The sequence below is a fragment of the Peromyscus eremicus genome, chromosome 5, assembly GCF_949786415.1.
Source record: "Peromyscus eremicus chromosome 5, PerEre_H2_v1, whole genome shotgun sequence".
Classification (NCBI taxonomy): Eukaryota; Metazoa; Chordata; class Mammalia; order Rodentia; family Cricetidae; genus Peromyscus; species Peromyscus eremicus.
Window position 1 is genome coordinate 57563992 of NC_081420.1, and position 26258 is coordinate 57590249.

General features: G+C 41.9%; 1 protein-coding gene across 1 annotated transcript in view; it reads left to right on the forward strand.

The window, feature by feature from the left end:
- Taf3 (TATA-box binding protein associated factor 3) overlaps positions 1–26049 on the forward strand; it is a 154697-nt gene extending 128648 nt beyond the window's left edge. The window contains 4 exon segments of the mRNA XM_059263515.1: positions 19176–19346; positions 19348–19423; positions 22647–22753; positions 24263–26049. Coding sequence (XP_059119498.1) covers positions 19176–19346; positions 19348–19423; positions 22647–22753; positions 24263–24377 — 469 coding nt within the window. The 3' untranslated portion in view covers positions 24378–26049.
- The last annotated feature ends 209 nt before the right edge of the window (positions 26050–26258 follow it).

Genomic DNA, 26258 nt, shown 5'->3' on the forward strand with positions numbered 1-26258 from the left:
TGTGTCTAGTTGTTGTCTGTATACACCTGGGGGTGAGCTAATACTCTTTTAAAGCGAAATTAATAAGCAGACTGGGATTCAAAACAAGAGAGTCTGTGTATTCCTTGTTGCGAGGGGAGGGGGGTTATTGCTGAAGGACCAAGTCTTTTGAAATTATGAGAGAAAGAAAAAGCTTTACAAGGTTCAAATTATACCCTCCTGTCGGAAGATCTTTAAGACAGTATTTAGTTTCTAAGTCTTGAAGAAGTTAGGTCTTCTGCCCTTGATCCCCAAAAGTGCTTTGTGGTTAGAGAGGGTCCTCTGTTCTCTGTTAGTGTTCCTCGAAGCAAGACAGCAGTAATTTGTTTTTCCCTTGTTTTCACATCCCTCAAAACTGTCTTCTGGAGGGGTTCATGACCAGCCAGTTCTCCTTCCTGACGGTGTTAAAATTCAGGACAACTTTTCGAAGACCCCAGATTCCTTGAACATCCTTGAGCATGTCTACTAGTAATGGATATCCAGAGTTCCCTCCAGTCCCCAGTGAAGCACTAACCCCAGAACTACAGTTTCAACTGTGAATGAGGAAGCCACATGTTCAAGTCCATTCCTGAAGTGTCCAAGTGTAGGCTCCCTGTCAAGTCGGGCTTTCAGTTTGCCCAGGAGCTTAGAGCTGTGCTGGTCAGGATCCTGGGGCTTCCCTAGTAGATGTGGTGACGAGGAATGTATGGGGCTCATTAACAGCACAGCTGACCTTACTGTTTGCTGGCCTACTTCATTTTGAATAATGGAGAAAGGATGGCTAACTGATGACATATCCCAGTTCTTTTCATGAAGAGTGCAGAGCAAAGTAACTTGACAGTTTGTTAGGGATGGAGTCCCTGCTTAGAGAGGGAATCGTCAGAAGCTGTGTGTGTTGGTGCATACTTCAATCCCAGCTCACTGGGAGGCAGAGGCAGATGGATTTCTATAAATTCGATGCTCACCTAGTGTTCATAGCAAATTCATGCCAGTCAGAGCTACAGAGTGAGACCTGCCTTCCCCCGTAACCCCCGCTAGAAAAGCAATTGTCAGCAACGAGACATGACAGAATAGGGCCTGCAGGTTTTCTAAGTTTAAATGTCTGAATATTTATAAAATTCAAAATTCAGTTAAGCCTCATGGGAAAAAGTAATTTTCCATATTGTAAAGTATTAATAAAAATGTAATATAAATTTGTACAAACTTTGAGGGTGAATACTGATTGAGAATAACCACTCTTCCCTCACATTTTACAAATGCCCTCTCTAATGGTGTCCTATCACAGGTGCTGGAGGGAGCATCTTGCCTTTCCCTCAGCCCCCAGATAAGATCTCTCTCAGTAGCTCAGGTTGGCCTTGAACTGGGGCTATGGGTATGTGCCCCAGCTTTGAGCCTCTGCCTTTTCCATCTACTAGTCTATACTTCTCCCATAGACAGAGGCTCATAATGGGAAAATCACCATCTCCCTCCTCTACTCTCAAGGTGACCCTGCCTATAAGGCTACCTGAGCAGTGGTGAGCCTATCAGATGGCAGTGTCTGATCTCCATGAGAACACAGGTTCCCTTCTAGAGTTGGCACTGGGTAGTCTGTCTGACAGGTTGTACATTTTCTGAAGTTAGATGTGAGGTATTTGGGGGACTGCTTTACCACTGGCGATTCCATTCTGCTGGTGTTTTGATTTCCAATAACAGCTGGGTTGATTTCTCAACTACAGAAAGTTTTCCTTCCCCTGCCCACTCACGATAGAGGTGCTGAACATGTGATGTAGTCTTATATATGCCATCCTGGTTTGGCTACAGCTAACCAGGTTTTGCTTAGGCCTGGTGGGGCTTTTGAATAGTTGTGCTATCTCAATCATTTCCTATATACTGTGAAAATTAGAGTGAAGCTTATTAACCCAAAAAGCAGGTTTGATATTTTAAAACATAAAATATGTCCAGATACTTGTCTCTGAATTGCCAAACTTTTGACAATAGAAATAGACTAACCATTTAAGGATACTTTCAAGGAAAATAAGCATCTTTCTATTTTAAAATGTAGCCAGTGCCAGTGTGCATGGTAGCACATGCCTGTAATTCCTCACTCTAGAGGCTGAGGCAGGAGGATTACTGCAAGTTTGAGCCAACTCTGTCAGAAGCGGGTGGTGGCTCCAGAAGGAAAGGGGCCCTCACCAGCATATAGGGCAAGGGCAGGCAAAGGAACACATGCCTTCTGTCATAGCTGGAGAAAGGTAAACAGAGTTTCTGTTCCATCTGAGGAAATCAGGACCAGGGTGGCCAAGCCTTTGCACAACATGAGACTCTTTAGAACAAACCTCAGCAGGACACAGCATTGCCCTTCAGGCTGGGAAGGCCTCTTAATTTTCTCATTTTAATATTTTCCCCTTTAAAAAAAAACAAAGACAAAGCTGTCTGCTTTTCTTCCTTCCTTCCTTCCTTCCTTCCTTCCTTCCTTCCTTCCTTCCTTCCTTCCTTCCTTCCTTCCTTCCTTTCTTTCTTTCTTTCTTTCTTTCTTTCTTTCTTTCTTTCTTTCTTTCTTTCTTCTGGAGCTGAGGACCGAACCCAGGGCCTTGCATTTGCTAGGCAAGCGCTCTACCACTGAGCTAAATCCCCAACCCCCTGCTTTTCATTTTTATTTGAGGTACCATGACTAGTCTGTCTTTTGCCCTGCCCTGGTGAAATTATTATAGAAATGAAAACATTTCCTAGATGTTTCCCATGTTTTCAGGTACAGGAACAATGACAAAAAGAAATCCTAAGATTGACCATATTCAGGTTTTGGAAGTGCAGTTTAAATCTTATAAAAGAGTATGTCTGCAACTTTAAAATGATGTCGGCTTAGTGCTAAGCACTGCTACTGATCTTTCTCCTGACTGCTGAGTAACTGACCGAGGGCCCTGTGAAGTCCTCTATCTTCTCCGTGTGGCCATGGGTTGTCTCGGGGGCAGCTCTCAGCCACCTGTCACAAACAGGTAGTTAGACGCTTTCTTGATTTGCATCTCCAGGCTTTCCTATTTCTTTCTGGGGAGCTCTGGTCTTTGTGCATTACATTACTCTCATTTTCCCCAGCCTAGAATTATGGAGAAGTCCAAGTTTAATCTCTTCCCCTGGGGCGTTGTAGTTTGCTCACAAACACCAAAGATGCAGTATGTATATTTAAGAGAAAAACTAGTCTGCTGTCACAACAACCAGCTTTGGGTTTGGGAAATGCTTTTACGACCCAGTAAAACAAGTGGAAAGATTATAATCAAAGCATTTCCATCTTGCTTGTAAACAATTACAGCAGTCCTTACAGGGATGCCACATTAGAAGACTGAGGAAAATTTACTGGATTCCATTCTAATGCAATTAGAGCTAATTTTGTTCCTTAAATGAATAAAAGGTCAGCCAGTAAATCTAGCTTATCTGGAGTCCAGACTTCAATAAATTGTTTTATTTAATTTGTTGTAAAAGATCTTATCCTTAATGGGTCTAGGTCTTATTAGTTCACTTAGGTTTTAAAATATTTATGACCACCTTTTTAGATATGATTTGAATGATAGTTGGAAAGTTTCTCTCCACAGCTTTATCAAGGCCCAAGATCACTAATTGAATGAATATAGGAAGGTACTTAAGATTTGTTATCAGAAAAAAAAAGCTGATGTGAACTTCCAGAATTTAAGTGTTCTTTAACCTGTGACAGGCAGAGATAATTTAGCTGTATCATGGAAACCTTTTGTCTACTATCTGATTATAATTCTCCCTAAAGATCAACTTGCTTCCAGTTCAGGTATTTATAAAACAATATATGCCTAGGGATAGAAACATTTAGACCTCCTATGACATCATTTGTGTTCTGTATTTCCTGTCTGTCCTGCGGTAGATTCAGGCACTTGCATAAAGTCTATGAATGTACTTTATGATACATGGAATAACTTGTTTGTTCACCTTTTCCACACCTACCTTGGGATCTTGTGAAGTTGATATCCACATCACTGCAAGGGTTCTAGGACTGTTTTCCCTTTTGTTCTTACAATTGTAGTCTCATTTCTGCATATAGAACTGACAAGCCATGTTGGCCTGTTTGTTTGGATTTATTCCATGGGGTTCCAGAACTGCGTGTCATATCCCCTCACAGCTTATCTCCCAGGCTCCAAGAAAGGCCATAGCAGCATTCTTACTGACCCTTAAGGCCCACTCTCTTCCTATGCCTTCCATCACCCACAGCTTCTAGTGGCTCTGGGGCTTTTTTCTCTCTTTCTCTTCTGCTCTATGCCATTCTTCCTTTCTCTCATATTTCCCTGCAGCTTCCTCGTCTCTTGCCAGACTCTCCCCTTTCACTAGCTTCTCTCTATCTGAGGAGAACCTGAGAACTCCCCTTCTCTGCCTTCCAGATCACCATATTCTATTTTAACTCATCCACCTACTGCATCCTGGTTTCTACCCAAGAAACTTCCATAGTTACTGTTTTAGAGAATGCTTTCTAGTCTTCAAGAGTTCCATTCATTTATATAATATATATTGACCATATCCATCAGCTACTACTTTCCTCTGACTCCCAGTAGTGTACCCCATTTCATCTCCTACCCAGCTTCATGTTCAGTTTTTACTTTTTTGGTTATTAATAATCCTTAAAATCCAGTTAATACTTCCCATATGCACAAGTGTGTGACCATCCACTGGGGCATATGGAACCCATCCCCATGGCCCCAAAGGAGAGTGACTTTCCCTGCCTCAGCAGCCACCAACTGTCAATAGCTCCTCAGTTTGGGTGGGTCCTTGGGGGCCTCTCCCCATCCATGCTGGGATTTTGACTGCTGTGAGTTGATGTGTGCAGCAGCCATATCATGCCCAAAGTCAGCATTTCTTCACTCTCCTCCCCATCTACAAGCTCTTACATTCTCTCCTATCCACTTCCTCAAAGTTCTCTGAGCCTTAGATGGTGGGAAGTTGTTATAGATGGCCCATCCATAATGTGGCACTTTAACCAGCTATGAGTTTCTGCATTAACCACCACCCACTACCAAAAGCATCTTTTCTAACCAAACAGAAAACAGTGTAAATCTATGGGTATAAATGTAAATATTTAGAGCACAGTTTGATAGCATGACCATTTAGCTAAACAATAGTTCCCCCCTACCCCCACCTCCCAGGGCCTGTGACCTCCCAGCTTTGGAACACATTTACAGCTTAAGCATAGAATCATCCCTCCTGTAGAACAAGACCTCATGTCTAAGCAGAATGCAGTTGGTTACACACATAGCTGTCATGCCACTGTTACACCAGTGGGCACATCTTGCCAGCAGGTCAGTGTTAAAAAATGCACGGTCTAATGCTGATTAAGACCATTTATGTCTTTTGTTCCCTCTGTATAGCACCTCCTGATACTATGTAAGCCAGCCATCAGAGATTGCTGGTCAGTCAAGCTTGATTTCTCCATGACTGAAGTAAATGGTGTCCTCATCAACAGAGTTTTAACATCTAGTTATGGTAGACAGCCATGAGCCTGGATTTGGCATTCCTCTGTGGCTTCTTTGACCAATGACTGGTAGGGAGGGATCCCATGCCTGACACTGAAATTTTCCTTTAATAACCCCTATCTTCTGCGAACAGCATTGTCTGCCCATACAGGATACTTAAAACAACATTTATTACTTTTCTTTAGTTAGCTTACAAACTAGTATAACGTTTCTTTATGTACTATTCCCACTTAAACCTTAACCCTGAGCGTTTGCCTCCTCTCTTTTCATGTCACCTACTATCCTCTCTAATTGAATTATTTTCTTGGATTGGAAGATTGTAGGTTTCCGTGTAGCTTTCTCACATGCCCTTCCTTTGTAAGGCTTCTATACCTTACTACTGGGACCAGTGCAGAGAGCAGGCTGAGTCCTCTGCTCTTCTGGGCCCTGCTGCTCATGAAACTCTTATTATCCCAATTTCTCCCCACTTGTCTGGATCTCATTCTCTTACCATCCCTTTTACTTTTTCTTACGTGTACTCTTTTTTCTTTATACATCTTCCTTTTTGCTCCTCACCCCTTACTCTGTTGTTACTCACTGTTTATGTTTCGGTGAAGCAATGATGATTACAAATCCTTTTTGTTCATAGTGTTCTACCCAGTTAACTATGAGAAAATGGTGCCTAAATGGACCAGTGTCATTGTCAAGCATATTTTAAAAAGTGAACCGTGATGATGTCCTCCACACTGGTTCTTCTGTTTCTTACAAGCTGGTGATGACCTTAGAGCTTCTATTTTCAAGCCACTGTAGGTCCTAGGAAAACTGAGTAATAGAATTGGGCTATTGTGTTTATTTTATAAGACTGTGCTGAACAAGCAAGTTCCCTTGCTCCAAATTTTTAGAACTGAATAAAAAATGGAAATAAAAGACCCTATCTTTTGGTCTTTACCTGATACCTCAGCGGTCCTTGTATTTAAAAACCATTTAAACAAGTGCTACTATGTGTGGAAGTACTTGCCATAGTTTTTAAATCTTTTTTTTTTCTAATTGCAAAAGTAATACATGGTCATTATTTTCTTTAAAGAGTTAACTATGAGTCAGTGAGATGGCTCTGAGGGTAAAAGTACTTGCCATCAAGCACACAAATGGTAGAAGGAGAGAGCTGACTTCCACATATGTGTCCACATACACACACAAATACATGTTTTTAAAAATTAAGTTAACCGTTGAGGCTAAAGCCTTAAAAGTTGGGCTGGGGATATAGTTCAGTTGTTAGAGTGCTTGCCTAGCATACACTAGATTCTAGGTTCAATCTCTAGTACCAAGAATGGTAAGACACGCCTGTAATCTTATCACTAGGAAAGCGGAGGCCAGAGGATTGAAAGGTTTTCTTTGCCTACATAGTGAGTTTGAGGCCATCTTGGAATACCTGAAACCTTGCCATGAGGATGATGATGGTAGGTAGTGATGATGGTGATATACAGGAAAAGATGAAACCTTATTGTAATGATGATTACATGAAATGTTATCATAATAATAATATTATAATAATAAATAAGTGAGCTGTTTAAAATATAGAGTTTAGAAAGCTAAATCCCCTACCCCACAAATCCCATCCTTTATCCCGCAATAACCAGTACTAACTTCAGTATCTATTTCACCAGTTTTCTTTTTAAAAATAGAATTAACATATACACTGTTCTATAGCTTACTCCCACCTCCTGGCCATAACTAGATCACGGGCATTTCATGTACTTTTATTTTAGTTCAACTGTTAGAACACTGGTGTTGGACATGAACCAGATTTTGAACATGGTCTTAGCATATACTCTGACCTGACTCTGAAGCACTGATTAGTTTGTACGTGGACATGTGAGTTTTGTTAAAGCACAGAGGCACAATGACGTAAGTAATGCTACCAGGTTCGTTTGTTTGGAACCAGGATGAACAGAATGAGTAAATCACAGTTCCAAGTGCTAAATGGCTATGTTCCCCACCACAGCCACCATTAAGCCATCCAAAGCCAGATAAATAAGGTGCAGTGTCTTTCTACTTTTTTATGTTTTCATCATTTTATTTAGTGTATATAAATACAAAGAAATTAACATCTGTCTTGTAAATTTAGGTTACTGTCAAAGAGCCTTATAAAATAGACTTTTAATTGCCCCTTCTGCTTTTCTCTGGCCTCTCTAAAAGCATGGGCTATCTTTCTGCACACAAGTACACATTTGTCCACCAGGACATATGCTTTAAATGCTGCTATTGCTCATTTTAAAAACTAAAAGATAAGGATAGCTCTTCTTGCTGGGCAGCAGTGGCGCACACCTTTCATCCCAGCATTCTGGCTGCAGAAGTATGTGGATCTCTGAGTTTAAGGCCAGTCTGATCTACAGAGTGAGTTCCAGAACAGCCAGGGCTACACAGGGAAACCCTGTCTCAAAAAAAAGGAGGAGGAGGAAGAAGAAGAGAAAGAAAGATAGCTCTTCTTAAAGATTTTACTTCATTCGTTGTTATTGTTGTTTTGAGACAGGGTTTCTCTGTGTAGCTTTGGTGCTATTATATTAACTAAGTGTAGGTGTAGTGTGTATCCACATGTAGGTATGTGCACATTATTGCAAGTGCCTCCAGAGGCTAAAGGTGTGGAATTTCCTGGAACTGGAATTACACGTGGCTGTGAGTTACCTAGGAACCCAGCTCTGATCCTTAGGAGAGCAATAAATGCTCTTAATTGATGAGCTGTCTCTCCAACTCTGGAATTGTCTTACTGTCTGGGGGGGGGGGGCACGTGCTGAGGTTTATACCCTTAAACAATATTTATAGATCTTATGAAATGCTGGATTTTTTTTCTTATTTTTTTTAATTTATTTATTATGTACACAGAAGAGAGTGCCAGATCTCATTACAGATGGTTGTGAGCCACCATGTGGGTGCTGGGAATTGAACTCAGGACCTCTGGAAGAGCAGTTGGTGCTCTTAACCTCTGAGCCATCTCTCCAGCCCCATGCTGGATTTTTTTAATGTGACCATCTCTTTAGTATTTATGAACTGAAACCCTTCCATGAAAGTGTACTTTTCTTTGGTTATTTTGAAATGTAAATCAAACAGGAAAGGGGCAGATAAATGCTGACTGAATTCTTCTTGTTGCTCTCTTCAGAGAAAGGAGTTGGTGGAGCTGATCCAGAATTATGCTTAGTGGTGATGGTTGGATTTAGTCTTTCTCCCCATAACCCCTCAAACTGTTTCCTTCTACTTTTCCTTCCTCTTTTATTATTTTCATTTTCAAATTATCCTGTCTTGTCTAATGGTAATTCTTTCATGTTGTCTGTTAGATGCAGTGCAGTCTCATCAGTGTTGAATAGCTTTCATGTATTTCCTATGTGCTATTGCCCATTTCCACAGACCTCAAATTAGCTATTGTTCCAAAGAACATTGATTCTACCCGTGGGGTAGGAGTCCAACTCAGGCACTAGAGGCGCCCATTGCTACTAGAATGTCATAGCTTCTAGACCTTTGCAAGGGACAGAACTAGAAAATAGATATATTTGTAAAGGAAAGAAAATCAGGCAAGGGTGATGGGTAAACTGTAAATATTAGGGCTGAGTTCAGATCCACAGCACCCTTGTGAACAGCTAGGCATGGTGGCACACATCTGTAATCCTAGGTCTGGAAAGGTGGAGACAGGAGGATCTCTAGAGCTTGCTAACCATCCAGTCCAGCCAGTTTCTGAGCCCCAGGTTCAGTGGGAGACCCTGGCACAAAAAAGTCAAGAAGCAATTGTGGAAGAACCTTGACCTCAACCTCAACCTCTTGCCTCCACACAGACCCACAATGAGTGAGCACACCTGCACACACACACACACACACACACACACACACACACACACGATAATAAGTTTATCAGATTTAACATTACTTCTCTGGATTTATTCTGTGTCCTTTTTACGTTAGCAGTCCTGAGTGCCAACACAAATGGTACTTGTTCTGTTCTATAAGAAAGTAGAAAATAATCTGCATATGACGGCAATACCACAATTACTCCTGACAAGACTACCAAATGAACTTAAGGATTAAGTTTTCTTTAATTTTTAAAATATAACCAATTTACTTTTACTCACGAATAAAAGCATTATATAGCTAGATTGAGGAAGCCACTCGAATACTTCCAGTGGCTGCTGAGATGGCTCAGTGGATAAAGGTGCTTGCCACCTTGAGCATAATGACCTGAGTTCTCTCCTAGGAGCCCACATAGTGGAAAGAGAACCAAATCCCAAAGGTTGTCTTCTGACCTCCGTCTCTGCACCATGGCATAGTCATACCTCCTAATGCACACATAAATAAATTTTAAAGTTAAAAATAATAAGACTAAGATTTTCTTAATCTTTGTTTTTTTATTTGAGAAGGTAAGATTTTATCGCTGTTGGAATTTTTTTTTCAATATTGTACTTGTATCCAGTGAACTGTGGATACACTGTAGTCACACTCATACCCCCCCCCCCATTATTCTCTCATCTCCTCCTTCCCACTCTTGCCCACTGTGGTGGTTTGAATAAGAGTGACCCAAATAGGTTTATATATTTGGAGGAAGTAGAACTATCTGAAAGGATTAGAAGGACTGGGAAGTGTGGCTTTGTTGGAGTGGGTAGTGGGTGTGGCCTTGTTAGAGGAAGCATGTCACTGGGGGTGGACCTTGTTATTTCAAAAACCCTTGCTAGGCCCAGTCTCTCTCTCTCTCTCTCTCTCTCTCTCTCTGACTGCTGCCTGAGGATCAGGATTCAGCTACTGCTTCAATACCATGTATGCCACCATGCTCCCGGAAAAATAATAATAGACTAAAACTGTAAGCATGCCCCCATTCAGATACTTTTCTTTTATGAGTTGCCTTGGTCATACTGTCTCTACAGCAGTAGATCACTGGCTAGTCCCCTCCTATCCTCATGTCTCTCCTTCCTTTCTGCCCTTCTTCCTTTTTTTGCGGGGTTCGGGGACCAATGGGCATACCCCATGCAGGCAGTCACAGCTGCTGTGTGTTCAACCACGTGTCCAGAAGACAGTGTTCTATATGCCTCTCTGCCGTTCAGTTCCTACAGTCCTTCTGTCCCTCTTCTTCAGTGTTCCCTAGGTGTCCCGTCTGGAGTCAAACACAAAGCATTCACTATTCTTAGCACTTCAACCAGGTATAAATCTTGCTTTGCCATTGCCCATTGCTAAAAAGAGACTTTTCTGACCAAGACTAAAATACTAATCTGCATATAAACATGGGTGCTTAAAAGATAGTTTAGCCGGGCGGTGGTGGCGCACGCCTTTGATCCCAGCACTTGGGAGGCAGAGGCAGGCGAATCTCTGTGAGTTCTAGGCCAGCCTGGTCGACAGAGCGAGTCCCAGGACAGGCTCCAAAGCTACACAGAGAAACCCTGTCTCAAAAGAACAACAAAAAAAGACAGTTTAACTGTGTGTCCATTTGTTAAAACATCAGTATCAGTATCAGTAGTGGTAGTCTCTAGTGTTGAGTATTGCCAGGGGCCAGCTCTGCGCCACAGGCGTGGTGGGACTGCCCCAGGAGTATGGGCTGAGTGACTTGGTCAGTTTACCTCGGTCATCGCCTTAGTGGTTTCTCGGTCCTCGGTGAGGCACCTTCCAGGACAAATATGTATTCCTCTCATGGAGGGGGCCTCAAATCCAATCAGGAAGCAGTTGGTTACCCTCAGAATATTCCGTGCTATTTTACCTGTGGGCACATCTTACCAGACAGTACAGTGTTGTAGCATGGAGGGTCCACAACTGGATGTGGTCATTAATGACCCTTCTCTGCCAACAGCCTGCAGAGCATATCTCCCTACACTAGGACACAGTCAGTAGGAATCTTCATAGCTTGGTTTCTCTGTGTCCTGTATCCAGGGCACATGTCTTCGGCAGCAGGGTCTTACTGTGCATCCAGGAACAGCGGCAACAGCCTGTATTGCTTTGGGGGCGTCTAAAGTTACCTGGCCAATGACTAATAGGGATTTGCCCCACTCAGTATTTGTTTTTAACATGCTGCTGTGGATGTGTGAACAAAATACCAGCCTCCTAAAGTCTCCTGAAATGATGTTTCTCATCATCATTGGCATGCTTGGGGATTTGTTCATTTCTGTTTATTTTCTATTTAGAAATACTTTTTAAAAGTTAATTTTCTGAGCCAAGTATAATGGTACCCACCTGCACTTGGGTGGCCAAGGCAAGTGGATCCTTTTGAGTTCAAGGCTAACCTGGTGTACGTAGCAAGTTTCAGGCCAGCCAGAGCTGTCTTAAAAAACCAGTTGATTTTCCTGAATCTAGAGATCACTTACCTGACCCCAAAGTCAAAAATATATGACAAAATATATTCAGGGATTTTTTTTTTTTGCTTCTTCTCTTTCCTTTCACGTAGCCTACTGAGAGCTTATCAGTTCATTTTCATTAGTACCATTATCGCTGTACTGGATCTTTTTGCAAGTATGATGAAATGGTCATTATTCATTACTTATCTGAATGTTAGTGCCCTTTTAGGGTATTTTACAGATTTTGAACATTTGACAATAGGAGTATAATCATTTGGGCCTCTCCCTTGGAAACAAGATTCTATAATGGTGATGTTTTTCTCTAATTACTTCATGCAATTTGTTTCATTTTTCAAATAGGTCATGCCTGCATTAAAAGATAAAATGTTTGCTACTTGATGTGTACTTGGGCTATGACAAGATAAAATACCCATTTTATGAGACGATGTAAATATTCAAGAGGCAAGCCACAAGCTTGAGGAATTAAATCCATTTATCGTTGTCTTATAATTATACGAATGTTAAAATTTGAGCTGTGAGGATCAAGAAGAATAAGGAATAATGATTGATTTGAAGAATCAACATAAAACTGATTCTCCTAATTGTCTTTGGGTATTTGATCAACGTGAAATATGGAAATGACTGTCTCACTGTTTGGCATTTTAAGTACCAATACTCTAAAATAGAATTCCTCCCAAGTTTGGAATATTTGCTTATATACCCAAATTAGAAAAATGGAAAACTTGGTGTATTTGTTTTCCATTCCCACACAACAAATGATCCTAGAATTCAGCCATTTAAAGCAGCAGCACTTACTTCCTGGCCTCTGCAGGGTTTAAGCAGTTCTCTCTCAGGCCTTTGAAGCTGTGACCGAGACAGCATCATCTGAAGTCCTCGGTGTCTCAAGCTCACACAGACCATGTGCTCCTTGGTAAGGCAGCTTCTTCACACGCAGACACAGCAGCTGCCTTTCCCCAGTGAGCGCTCCCAAAGGGAGCAAGGGGAGGCATGGAGCACTGTGGCCAGTCTTGGAGATCACCCATTGTGACTTTCATATTATTTAAGTCTGCCCGTGTGTGAACAACAGACTGACTGCATGTTTAGGCCAGGTATGTCTGGGGCTTTCCATTAAAAAAAAAAGGAAAAATAGGCATACATGTTCATGTCACAAACCAACTGTAAGGTTTCACAGCCTATTTTAGATCTTAAAAGAAGGTATCTATTTTTTTATATCCCAACTACAATTTCCTCTCCCTCCCCTCTTCCCAGCCCCCCCGCCTCTTCTGCTCCATCCACTCCTCCACTATGTCACTTCAGATACAGGAGGTCCTCTCATGGGTATCAGCCAGCCGTGGCTGACACTGTAAAATTTCAGTAATATTTTTTCATTTGTTGTGAGAAGAGGTTCATTTAGCACATGTGAGAATGTGTTTCTTATGGCGGATGGTGTGTCTAAAATCTAAAATTAAACATTTAGAAACAAATAAATGAATTGTGATGTGAAGGAACGTATTTTTTTCTCAAAGCGATTTTTCTCCATTGAATAATTTCTGTGGTTCAGAAGGTCATGTAAACTCCATAGGCATGATTACAGTACTTTTCCCTCTGGTGTCATATCACCATTTAAAAATGGCCATTCACTGGTAGGGTAAATAAGTAAGCCATTGTGAGGGAACTTTTGAACTGTGAGAACGCTTTAGTAGCCAGTTATTTGGACTTTGTTAATTCAGATTACTGGTTTCATAGTGTTTGCACACAATAGCTGAATAATGAGGATCATTAAACCTCCTGTGCAGAACATATCCAAATTGTGTTTGCCTCTAACCTTGGAGGCTCTGAGGGGCTGGGAGGCAGGGCCTGGCTCTTTATTGACTTGTCAAGCTGTGAGTTTGCATTACAGCTCATGACCCATTCTGTTTGTTCCACAATTCTGTGGTGGGGAAACAGGTAAAGAAATCCCTCTGAAAGCCCCTCCTTCTCCACATCTGTATGAATAACACCAGTGTTTATACCAGTTAGGGCACTGTGACTAAATCCTCCCAAAGATGTAACGTTAGCAGCAGAGCCACTGTGGGGCACAGCTGTGGGCAGTATTGCTTTCTCTGTGAGACGCTGGCACTCAACAGGAAGCTCCGGAGGGTTTCTTACTGTGCAGTTCAATAGGAGGGAAAGGGCAGCCAGACTCCAGAATCACCTCTGCAGTGAAGCTGATGGAGTGGTGAGACTTTAGCTAATCAGGGCCGAGAATATGTATTATGCTGCATTGCTAAATGATTTTGCATATTGTTAAAAACTAGATGATAGAAATTTTTTTCTTAAAAATAAGAGAATTGCTTTTCAAATTGTATATTCAGCTACCCTAAGTCACTTAGAACCTATAATCAAAATAACTCAAAATCTCTAGGAAGTTTTCCTTTGAACTTCAAGAGCTAGGGAAGTAGGTCACTGTAGTGATAATATAATGCTGCCCTGACCCCTTGAAAGTAGAGTTAGCATAGTTTGTCTTGTAAACTAAGTGCCCACTTCGATAACTTCTTCTTTGTCTCTGTCTCTGCCTCTGTCTCTCTCTCTGTCTCTCTGCCTCTGTCTCTCTCTCTTTCTCTCTCTCTCTCTCTCTCTCTCTCTCTCTCACACACACACACACACACACACACACACAGCCACATACACCGATATATAAATTGCCTTACATTAAACCCACCCCTTGAGGATCCCACTGCCTCTCACATCAGCACACTGAAGATCCAGCTTATGAACACATGTATCTTCTGGGACAAACCAAACTGTAGCGATATCTAAAAGACTCATGTATTCTTTCAGTTACACAAACAACATAGTTACCAAAGACTCTCTTCCTCACTTTCTTGGTCTTTAGACTGTTGATCTCCATTAACGGATGACAGAGTCATCTGTGCTGTGAAACCCTTTGACTTAACTTGGGGCTTTATGTCCTTGATTTATAACTAAACTTGTGGCCAAATTTCACTAGAAGGTGTTGACCAAGCCATCATTTTGCTTAAAAATTCCCAGAAACACTTTAAATGTATATATTTTTACTTTTTCATTATTTTTATTGTAAGATTTATGTGTTAATTATGGATAAGCCAAGGAAAAGTACCCTGTAATCCCAGTATATAGAAACAGTTTCTGGATAATATATATATATATATATATTATATTCTTTTAAACTTTTTTTGTAACTACACACATAAATATTCATGCTTCCATTTTTCTTCTTAGAAAACTTCGATTTTATTATATATTACCCATAGCAGTCTTTTTAATTTTGATAAAAATAACTGTGTGACCACTTCAAATAATGTGGTATTTTGAGACAGGGTCTTGTTATGTAGCCCTGACTGTCCTGGAACTCATTATGTAGATCAGGCTGGCCTTGAATTCACAGCGATCTGCCTGCCTCTGCTTCCCGAGTGCTGGTGCTACCACACCTGAATAAATAACATACTGTACACTGAGCCAAAAGGTTATCCACTGCGCCGCACACCGTCCTTAAGGTTTTAATAACCATTCAGGAGTACCATGGCAGCTACCTCTCCCTCTCCCAACCTACAGCACTATGTGTTTCCGGGCTTTTCATCTTCACAGTGAAATCATTTTGTCATTGTGTTCACGCTTTCCACCACTGAGTCGGGTTTTCCTATCTATCTGTCTATCTATCTGTCTATCTATCTATCTATCTATCTATCTATCTATCTATCGTAATTCTGCTGACTCGGTTCTACTTGCTGTGTCCTGTCCTCTTAGTGGAGTTACTTTTATTTTGAAAAGATGCTGTTTGTTACATAAAGTTACTTTTCTGAACAAAGGCGTTTCAAGGAAGGAAGGGTTTCTTTTAAGAGGACAGTCCATCCTGGTGGGGAAGCCATGGCATAAGCGGAGGCAGCTGTCACACTCATCCTCAGTGAGGAAGCACAGGATGAGTGTTGCTTGCTCTCTCTAGGACCTCAGCCCATGGAATGGTGCCACGGCCACCCAGGGCTGCTCTTCTGACCTTCAAACCGTCCTCAAACCTTCACTATTGCTACGTTAGCTGTCTTTTTTCAGTGTTAAGGGTGAACTCAGCCTGGCTACACTCAGCAAGTACACCACCAATTATGTCCTAAGCCCTTACTTTTAAAAAGGGCTTTTTTATTTAATTTAATTTGTATGTTTATGGGAATTTTGTCTGCATATATGTCTGTTGCACCGTGTGCATGCCTGATAACCACAGAGGCCAGAAGACGGCATTGGATCCCCTAGGATCAGAGTTACAGACAGCTGTGAGCCTTTGTGTGGGTGCTGGGAATTGAACCCCGGTCCTCTGAAAGAACAGCCAGTGCTCTCAACCACTATTATTATAGATTGCCATTATTAAATAAATATTTTTTAATTTATCTAACTTTTAATATGGTAGATATTAGCAAATATGTACCTTTTATGGTTTTTAATAATTTATTTAAGAATGTAAAGGCCAGCTGGGCGTGGTGGCACACACCTTTAATCCTAGCCCTAGAGAGGCAAAGACAAGCAAATCTCTGTGTGTTCAAGGACAGCCTGGTCTACAAAGTGAGTTCTAGGACAGCCAGGGCTACACAGAGAAACCCTGTCTCAAAAAAAAAAAAAAAAGTCCAAAACAGTTTCTTTTAGTACAAACCTGCAGCTAGCAAATCCTTAACATCGTTATTTGAAATTTATTTTTCTTTAGCGTATTCGTCTTTTATTTTACATTGGCTTTGAGAGTCGGCTGCTATCTGTTTGTTATATCAAAGTGGTTGTTCTTTTTCCCACTGGCTGCTGCTCAGGTTTTCCTGTTTCACAGTTGTGTTTGGATGTGCTTTGACTAAGGTTTCTTTTTATTGACCTGGAGTGTGCTGAGTTTCTTAAATACATAGATTGCTGTCTTCCATCAGTTCCATAACTCTTAGATATTCTTCCCTGGCATGTCCAATATCTTAGGGTTCCCACTACAACCTAGACTTCACCTTTCAGAGCCTTGATGCAGGGACTACCTGCCATGTGTTGCCTGGCTCAACAGCTGTCTGAAACTGCAGAGGAGGAAACCAGGACCCCTTCACTTTTGCATCCTTTATGCCTGTAACTCCAGCACCACTGCCTGGTGTCCTCTAGCGTGGGATGGACCCCACCCCCTGAGCCACACCAGCAGCAGTGTTTGTTTGCAGTTCCTTTTTAGGGGCAATCTAAAGAAGAAAAAACTCAGGCTACTTTACAAGTTAGAAGTTTAGGTGGGCTGGGTCTTGCCCTGAAGGGACACTTCCCTTTGTTCCAGTGCAGAGCCAGATTTTTATTAATGGCCCTAATCTTCTTAACAATTATAGCCTCTTTTCCAGCTCATGCCTCAGCTATTATATTAAGCTTACCAGTGTCCTTTTCTCTCCAAACTGTTCAATTTCCATTTCTTTCTGACCCACTTGTGCTATTTTGCTGTAGACCTGCATAGTGGTATCAATAATAACCACACCACAGACTCAGTGTTAGGTTGCACTAGCCGTTAATGCCAGTCCTCAGAGGCAGAGACAAGCAGATCTCTGAGTTTGAGGCCAGCCTAGTCTACAGAGCAAATTCTAGGTTAGCCAGGCATACACAAAGAAACCCTGTCTCAAAAAACCAGGAGGAGGAGGGGGGAAGAAGGAAAAGAAGAGAAGGAAGGAAGGGAGGGAGGGAGGGAGGGAGGAAGGAAGGAGGAAGGAAGGAAGGAAGGAAGGAAGGAAGGAAGGATAAATCTCCTCCACCAAAGAAATTAGCCCATTACTTTTAAATTTAGCCTTAGGCAAGTTCTCAAGATATGGACAGAATGCAACCGGATTCTTTGTCAAAATATCACATGAATGGCTTGTACTCCACACTATTTTCCAGGCTTCTACTGGAATAGCTTACTAAGCGCTGCTTAGAGCATTCAGCCGTTCTTCTGATACAGACTTCCAAAATCTTCCTCAGTCCTCAAAAAAGTAACATGGTATCTTAGGGTTTCTATGACACCATGACCATGGCAGCTCTTACATTTAATTGCGATGGGTTGCTTACAGTTCAGAAGTTTAGTCTATTACGTAATAGACAAATTTAATAATCTTTGAAGTGTTCCTGGCAGGAAATGACAGGAAGCAAGGCAGCATGCAGTCAGACATGGTGCTGGAGTTGAGAGTCATTGCATCTTTATCCAAAAGCAACAGAAAGTAAACTGTCTCACTGGGTGTGGCCTTGAGCATATATGAGTCCTCGAAGCCTGCTCCACAGTGGCACACTTCCTCCAACAAGGCCACACCTCCTGTTAGTGCCACTTCCTTTCAAACCACCACACATGGTGACGTGAATGTGAGACAACAGTCCTCTGTCTACCAACTTCTGCATTTGTTACTTTGCTTTTGCTGTGATCAAATTCTCTGACCAAGTCAGTTTATGGAGGAGCTCATTCAGGCTTACAGATCCAGAGGGATGGGGCTCCATTATGGTGGAGAGGCATGGTCACAGCCACGGGCATGGTGACTTGAGCAGGAAGCTGAGTGATCACGCCTTTAGCTACAAGCATGAAGTAGACAGCAAACTGGAAGCAGGATGAGACTGTGTAATTTCAAAACCTGCTTCCAGTAACAGCTGTACCACCTAAATCTCCCCAAACTGCCTCCAACTGGAGGCCAAGTATTCAAATACAAGAACCTGTGGGGGGCATGCTCATTCAAATTCTCATTCCAAGTACAAAAAATAAAATATAAAAACACCTGCAGGTTTGGGGGCAGGGTGGCTTCTGGGGCGGAAGCTAACAAGACTCCACAGTCCATGATGTCTCTCACAAGAAGCTACTCAGAAGTAATACAGCACTTCTCACATTTCGTCAGCCCCAGAGTTGTGTTGACACGGAGGAAGTCAATAAAGGGAGTGTGTAATCCATTACACACCTATGAAAAACACATGTGCATTGACTGGTAGAATATCTCTGCATACTGATCACTGAAGGGCAGTTGGAGAAAATGAAAAGTTAGCCCAAGTTGCGAGACTAATTGATGATGGGCAATGAATTTTGAGTTCTGGTTGCTTAAAAGCAGATTTTACAATACAGTTCAGCTCCTAGAGTGGTTGCCATTGATGCACGAGACACTGCAAAGTGAATGAATGAATGAATGAATGAATGAATGAATGAATGTGGGTGGCAGGGTGGCTCAGCAGGTAAGGGTGCCTGCTACACAAGCCCGGCTACCTGTGTTTGATCCCTGGAACTCACATGGTAGAAGGAGAAAGCCATCTCCCAGCAAGTTGTCCTCTGACCACCACAAACCTTAAGTAAACGTGGTTTTTTTGGGGTGTGTGTGTGTGTGTGTGTGTGTGTGTGTTCTAGGTAAAGTAAACCTATTTTGCTTCCAGACAAAGGACTTGTGTAGTAATTGTTTGAACATGTGATATGTTTTGACTTTCACTTTTCTCTCCTTGACAGAGTCATCAGCAAAGTGGTACCAGCCCCCGAGGCTAAGCCAGCCCCTTCTCTGAACAGACCGAAAACCCCGCCTCCAGCCCCAGTCCCCGTCCCTGTGCGCGTGAGCCCCACTCCTCTGCCACCACCACTCCTTGCCCAGGCTGCAGTGTGCCCAGCCCTGATGCCATCCCCAGCCCTGCCTCTCTGGAGCAGGGAGTGCCAAAGCCCCAGTGCGGAGCGTGGTGACGGAGACGGTCAGCACTTACGTGGTGCGTATGTTTCCACAGCCTTTCAGAAAGCGCTGATTCTCTGTGATGTTGATTCCCACGGGCAGTACTTGATAAATGGAAAAGCATTTCCATTGCCTTTTCAAGCAGTTGGCTCAAAACTGTTACATTACAAAGTTCACACTCAGCCACGTAATAATGTCAAATAGCTTTTATTTATGTTGGTTTGAAACATGACTGTATACCTAAATATAAGAACATCAGTATATACTGTGATATTCAAATTCCACAGTGAATTCTTACTAGAGTGAGTAAATTAGTGACTTGAGTGTGATTTATGTAATAGACATAGATCTTATGGGTCAGTTGGTGTTTCTGAGTTACAGCACTAATTATTGTATTTTATTTGCTGAGATCCAGAATGTATCAGAACTTACATCTTAAATAGAAATGAACTTTAGATTATAGGACTTTCTGAGCATTCAAGTGCATTTTTTTTATTAGACCCATCATATATGGGCTAGAGACATAGCTCTGTGGTAGAGAGCTTACCTAACATGTACAGGGCCCAGAATTTATCTCCTAGTACTGAAAATAAATAAATAAATGCATCATCCCATCATATTGAATGACTCCACGTTGTCCTGGAACTGCGCTTAGATGTTTTCCCCATAGTTAATATAATCAGATCTTATTTCAACCCCAATTTCAATCCAGCAATGAAGTATTTGTAAAGATATATTCTCAAGGCACACTGAATAGACACACAAGCACACAACAAAATGCTTGGTAAATGGAGACACTGATGTTTTTGAATGACAAGCTCTGTACTGTTGTTTTAGCCTAACCTTTGTAAAGAGATGAATGACTGGCAAGCGGTTTGAGCAGGACTGGGGCTGTTTGTTCGGAGATATCTAACCGTGTGTTACATAGGGGAATTTAGAAAGACTAAGTCATTAACTGTGTGAGACACCAAAAGGACACAAAGAAGTATAAAAAAATCCTGAATGCATTCAGGGAGTACATAGGCAGGGAAAATTAGTGTAAAAATAATAAATTGACAATTCAAGACAGAAAATGTGATACAAAAACCTGTGAGGAATAAATTGGTCCATTGAAGGATCAATCGAGGGGTCTAATTGAGGTGTCCCCCCCAGGTGAGTTGATCAGGAAAGAGTTTATATTTAATCTCTTCACCCTCCATTTGTTTATCTGTAATTAAGGGATTTGTATTAGACTCAGTGATCTCTGTAGTCTTGTCTGGCTCTAAAGATTACGACTCTCCAGTAGACTTTTGAACTGACCCCACAGAGGAGACACCGACTGGGACGGTGCCCAAAAGGTCTTCTAGTCTAAATAGATACTTTATGAAGACACGGGAGAGTCTGCCACTGCCTATCAGTATGATGTTGATAGTGAAATTCTCGTAGCTCCTCTTCCCCCATTTCTAAACTATCCAAAGATTATTTACAGTGATTACATGAAGTCATGTTTGAAAGAACTCGGTACCCTAGAAAGTATTGGGTGTTAGTATGATGCTATGGCAAATGTTTTTTATGTAACTCCAGAGTTACAACCTGCTAATGTCAAGAAAGGTCAGCCAGCAGCAGGACTGGCCATGCGTGGTGGCTTTACTCACTGGACACTCAGTGCCTGGTGGCTGCTGGTTCTTTCCCCATGGTGTAGTTTACCCCAAGTGAGAGGCAGCAGTCAGAGGCAGCCTCCTCTACCTTACTCTAAAAAGGGTTGGCCAGTGTAGTTTGCCTTTGTAGAGACTTTCAAAAATAGTAGCCCTTACAGTAAGCCCATGCATCCAGAGGGATATCTACTTTTGATAACCCCTCACAAGGAAGCCATTTATATTCCACGTATCTAGTCTGTGTATTACTTAAAGACATAGGAAGAGGCCACCTTGCAAAATATATAGTGAAATCATATATTGTCTTACTATGAGGACATTTAAAAGTGAGCCTGACTAAGTTCTCTTTTATAGTATCCATTGGTTTCAATAATGTGACATTTGAGAAAGACTTACAATTAGGGACACTTCTTATTGAGAACAAAGGCAGAACTCCAGAATATACAGTATTTGCAGCATAATAACAACTATGTAGTTCTTTGGCCCATGAGCCTCTTATTTCATTTGCCCTTTAGTTGATTGTACTTTTCTAAAATGTCATAAAGGGAATGGAAAGTTACTTAGTAACAGCTCTTTTATATCCTTGATCTTATCACCTTAGTTCAGGAGAAGGGTTTGGCTAATAAGTAATGAGGGAATACATGCATGTTTGACTGTATGTTCTAATTCCATGCTGTGAACGTGGCTGAAAAAAAATATGTAAAACTGAGCACTTTCAAAAATATCAGTTGTTACTGGCAGGAAGACTCATAGTTATTAAGAGTTCATGAGATTATAGGAATTTCTTAGATGAAGCCAAATGTAGGTCATGTTATATGGTTTCTAAAGATGATTCTACAATGCTTTGTTTTTAAAGATTTACAAAGCAGTTTAGAATATGCATTAGAAATATGTCACTAGGGGGCTGGAGAGATGGCTCAGTGCTTAAGAGCACTGACTGCTTTTCCAGAGGTCCTGAGTTCAATTCCCAGCAACCACATGGTGGCTCACAATCACCTGTAATGAGGTCTGGTGCCCTTTTCTGGCCTGCAGGGACACATGCAGGCAGAATACTATGTACACAATAAATAAATAAATCTTTTAAAAAAAAAAAAAAAAGAAATATGTCACTATATCCAGCCAAGGCAGCACACACCAGAAATCCCAGCACTCAGGAGATTGAGGCAGAGATTGGAGTTCAAGGCCAACCTGGACTGTATAATGAATGCCAAGCCAGCCTGAGCTTGTGAGACCTGCCTTAAAAAAAAAGGGAAGGTGGGTGTGGGGAGAGAGTGTGAGGAAGAGAGGGGAGTAGGGGGAAGGGTGAGAGGGCCAGAAAGCAGAGAAAGTGAGGGAAGAGAGACAGTGTGTGAAAGAGAGGGATGAAGGGAAGAGAATGTGGGAGGGAGGGGGAGGAAGAGAGTGGGAGAGGGAGGAAGGAGTGGGTATGTGAGAGGAAGGGAAGAAGCTATTGTTGACGACCAGCTGTCTTCAGAGCACGGTGACTGTGGTGACTCCCATGCAGTGCTAATCTGCTGTGTTGCCAGCTCGTAGTTTACCATTTTTAGATGAAGCAGCATTCTTATCTGGCCTCTTGTGGTTCTTTTTCGGCACGCCATCTGGTTCTGCTCCTCCGCTTTACATCAGATCCGCGACGAGTGGGGCAATCAGATCTGGATCTGTCCAGGGTGCAACAAGCCCGATGATGGCAGTCCTATGATCGGCTGTGACGGCTGTGATGATTGGTACCACTGGTGAGTGCCCCCCGAGTGCCCCAGGTGCTGAGGCAGCCAACACGGGTCCTGCCTGAGCAGGGATCCTAGCCAGCTGGGCTTTAGACCAGTTCAGCTGCTCTCTCTCCTGAGGACAGTCAGATGGAGCCTGTGCAGGGAAACAACTGCAGAATTAATAGTGCTGTTGTCGCCGAGCCTGGAGTGCGACTGTTCTGCTTCACTTATATACCCTTCCCTACAAAAACACCTAAGAGTACAGACAGGCGTTGGGGGAGCTGCAGCACTCCACTGGCTGTGCTTGAGAGCAGACTCCAAGACAGCTCGTTTGTTTCTGACGTCTCCTCAGCTGTTCCCCTCTGAAGATGCTCAGCCAAAATGTGTTCTGCTTTATTTCCGTCTTAAAATACCTGTTTGGCTGTGATCTTTGCTGTCTGTACGGTAAAAATGGAGCCAGGTGTAGTGGAGTGCTGGTAGCCTCAGCACTCGACAGTGAGACGAAGGGTCACAAGTTTGAGACCAGCCTTGGTTACATAGTGAGTGTGAGTTCAGCCCGGGTTGCCTGAGACTGTCTCACTCCCTGCCCCTTTCCCCAAATTAGAACTTAAAAGCAAAGCCATTGCATTACTGACTGAAAGGACAAATAGACTAATAATCTCCCCATAGGGCCTATACATAGGTGTTGTATATTCAAATAACCCAAATAACCAACATTAGTGCTACGTCAGTTAGAGCTTTGGGCTGGTTTCTGGTATGTACAGCATTTTACATTTATTTTTATTGTGAGGGTGGAGCATGCCCTATTGGTATATACCATTTGACCACATGCATGTGAAGGTCAGAAAACAGCTTAAAGGAGCCAGTTCTCGGCTTGCAACCCCACCACATGGCTTGGAAGACCGTGTTGTCAGGCATATCACCATTCCTTTAAAAAAAATCAAAGCATGGAAAAAGGAGCAGTCGATTAACTCTGTTGGTAGAGTGCTTGCCTGGCGTTTTAGAGGGCTCGGATTCCATCCCTAGGAGTTCAAGGCCAGCGTTGACTGTATCAGGAAGAAATGTTGCCTTTGAAAACATGGCACAATGTCTGAAGAGAAGGCTCATTGGTTAAGAGCTCTGTCTGCTTCCACTGGGGAAGTTCCCATATCCTCATGGTGACTCATTATGGTCTGCAGTTCCTTTTACAGGGGATTAGACAACCCTCTTCTGGCCTCTGCTAGCACCAGGCACACAAATGAAATACAGGCAAAATACTCATATACATAACACAAAAATAAAAACTTTATAAAGTTTTATTGGGGGAGGGGGGAGGCATGGTACAGCTTGCAGACCTTGCCTCAGAAAAAGAAAATCGAAAGCGCTGGGTGATGGTGGCACACGTCTTTAATCCCAGCACTCGGGAGGCAGAGGCAGGCAGATCTCTGAGTTCGAGGACAGCCTGGGATACACAGAGAAACCTCGAAAAAAACAAAAAAGAAAGAAAGAAAGAAAATCATAAGAAACTTGTTTATCTGAACTTCTTTTGGTGTCTAGGCCCTGCGTGGGATTAATGGCGGCTCCTCCAGAAGAGATGCAGTGGTTCTGCTCCAAGTGTGCCAAGATCAAGAAAGACAAGAAGCACAAGAAGAGGAAGCACCGTGCGCACTGACGTCAGCGTGGGCAGGACTGCTGCCCCGCGCCTGGTCGGGGCGGGCCAGTTCTGCCAGCCTGTCTCCCCCAGGCCCTGTGGACAGTGCATCCTGGAGGAGCAAGGACAGGAATAAGCCGTTGCTCTGGATGCCCGCTTCTGAAACACATGGGTCTGAGCTCCCACGGCGTGTGACTGAAGAGAAACTCCAGGGGAGGCGTGGCGCGAGGGCTAGCACCTTCATCTGCCTATTACCAGTGACAAGTATTAATAAAGACACCATACATCTTCCCTCTTGACTTCCTCTCTTCTCTCCAGAACCTTTTATTACGGTGTTAGCTGAGAAGGTAATGTACAAATGCCTTGATTGTAATTGAAGGATGCATCCTTAGCTGTAGTCTCCAAGCCCTCTCCCTCACAGAGATAATCATAAGGAAAGAACGTCCCAGTCAGAGGACTGGTAAATATTTTTGTGATGAGAATATATGAAATTCCCCCACCTCACCCCACTTTTATTACTAACATGTAAAATGTTCAGGCTTTTGTGAGATACCTTATATTTTTTAAGAAAAAGGTTTCTATCATGTCCTGTTCACCTCTGTGCAAATTATTTTCATTTAGCCTGTTTTATAACTTGTTTATGTTCTAGTCCTACTCTTCTGTGAACTGCTGGAGCTGCTTCTCACTGCGTGTACATTTATCAACTTGTATAAAACTCTTGATACTAAGGGAAATTCCCTTACTGTAAATAATAAATATTTATGAAGTAGTTATTTTTAAAATTTTTTTATCGTGTTTAATTCTGGCTTTCTCTGGAATCCACTGTGATTTCAGCCTTGTCTGTAATTGCTGCTGTACATAGGCAAAGAGGACAGAGAGAAGGACCCGGCCATTTCCCTCCCCAGATGCAGTGCCCACAATATAGTAGGGAAAGGACCCTAGCAGTTGGAAGGAACAAGGCAATTTAAATCTGGAGTTGATGGCTTGAAATTGTTTTGTTTGTTATATATTTTCTGTAAATTTCTCTCACTTTTACTAAAAGGACATGTAGTTTCCACAAAAGTAAAAAAAAAAAAAGAAAGAAAGAAAGAAAATACTGTAGCATTTTGTGTTTATATTGTTTTATTTCTATAGATTTGTTCATGGATATTGTGCTTTAAGGTTGAAATGAAGTATATTATGAATTTTTTTAAGAAAACTCATCAAATTTCAGGGTATCACAAAACTTTATTATATTACTATACTGCCCACTATTTATTATATGTTATAGATATCTGAAACGTAAGCCAAATATTTTATTTTTAATGTAAAAAAGCATCAAATTTAACTTTATTAGCATATTTTAGTGTCTTTGGAATAACTGTGGACTTTTACTTGATTTTGAAATAATCCCGATTTGGGCTTGTGTGAAGGCTATCTTGAATGTTAGAATGTGGGATTTGAACCTAATACAAATATACGAATAGAAATGTGATTTTTTTTTTTTTACTGCCAGCTCAACTGATATTAGCATTATAATTAGTCCTATTTTAAAACATATAATGTGGTTTCAGAAATGCGGTCTCTACCTTGATGTTCAATTGCAGAACAGTGGGAATGGAGTAGACCTGGGAAGAGTGCGGAAGTCAATACCCTCCTTGTTCTAGAAGCCAGAAGTTTTCTTCCCCTGCCCCCCAAAAAGTATCTATGTTGAGATATGTGTGTCTGTCTGTTTGTTTCATTCATTAGAGATCATTCTAAATACTTTATACAATATTTTCACATGCACAAATATACCCACTAGTGCTTTTTGGAGAGGGGTGATGGGTGGGGGAAATGCAAAATAAAGATTATTGGCTGTTTCGTAGTTTGCTTTTCCATTTTCTTTATTTAGGAATTAGCTCCTTGAGGCATGGTCAGTGC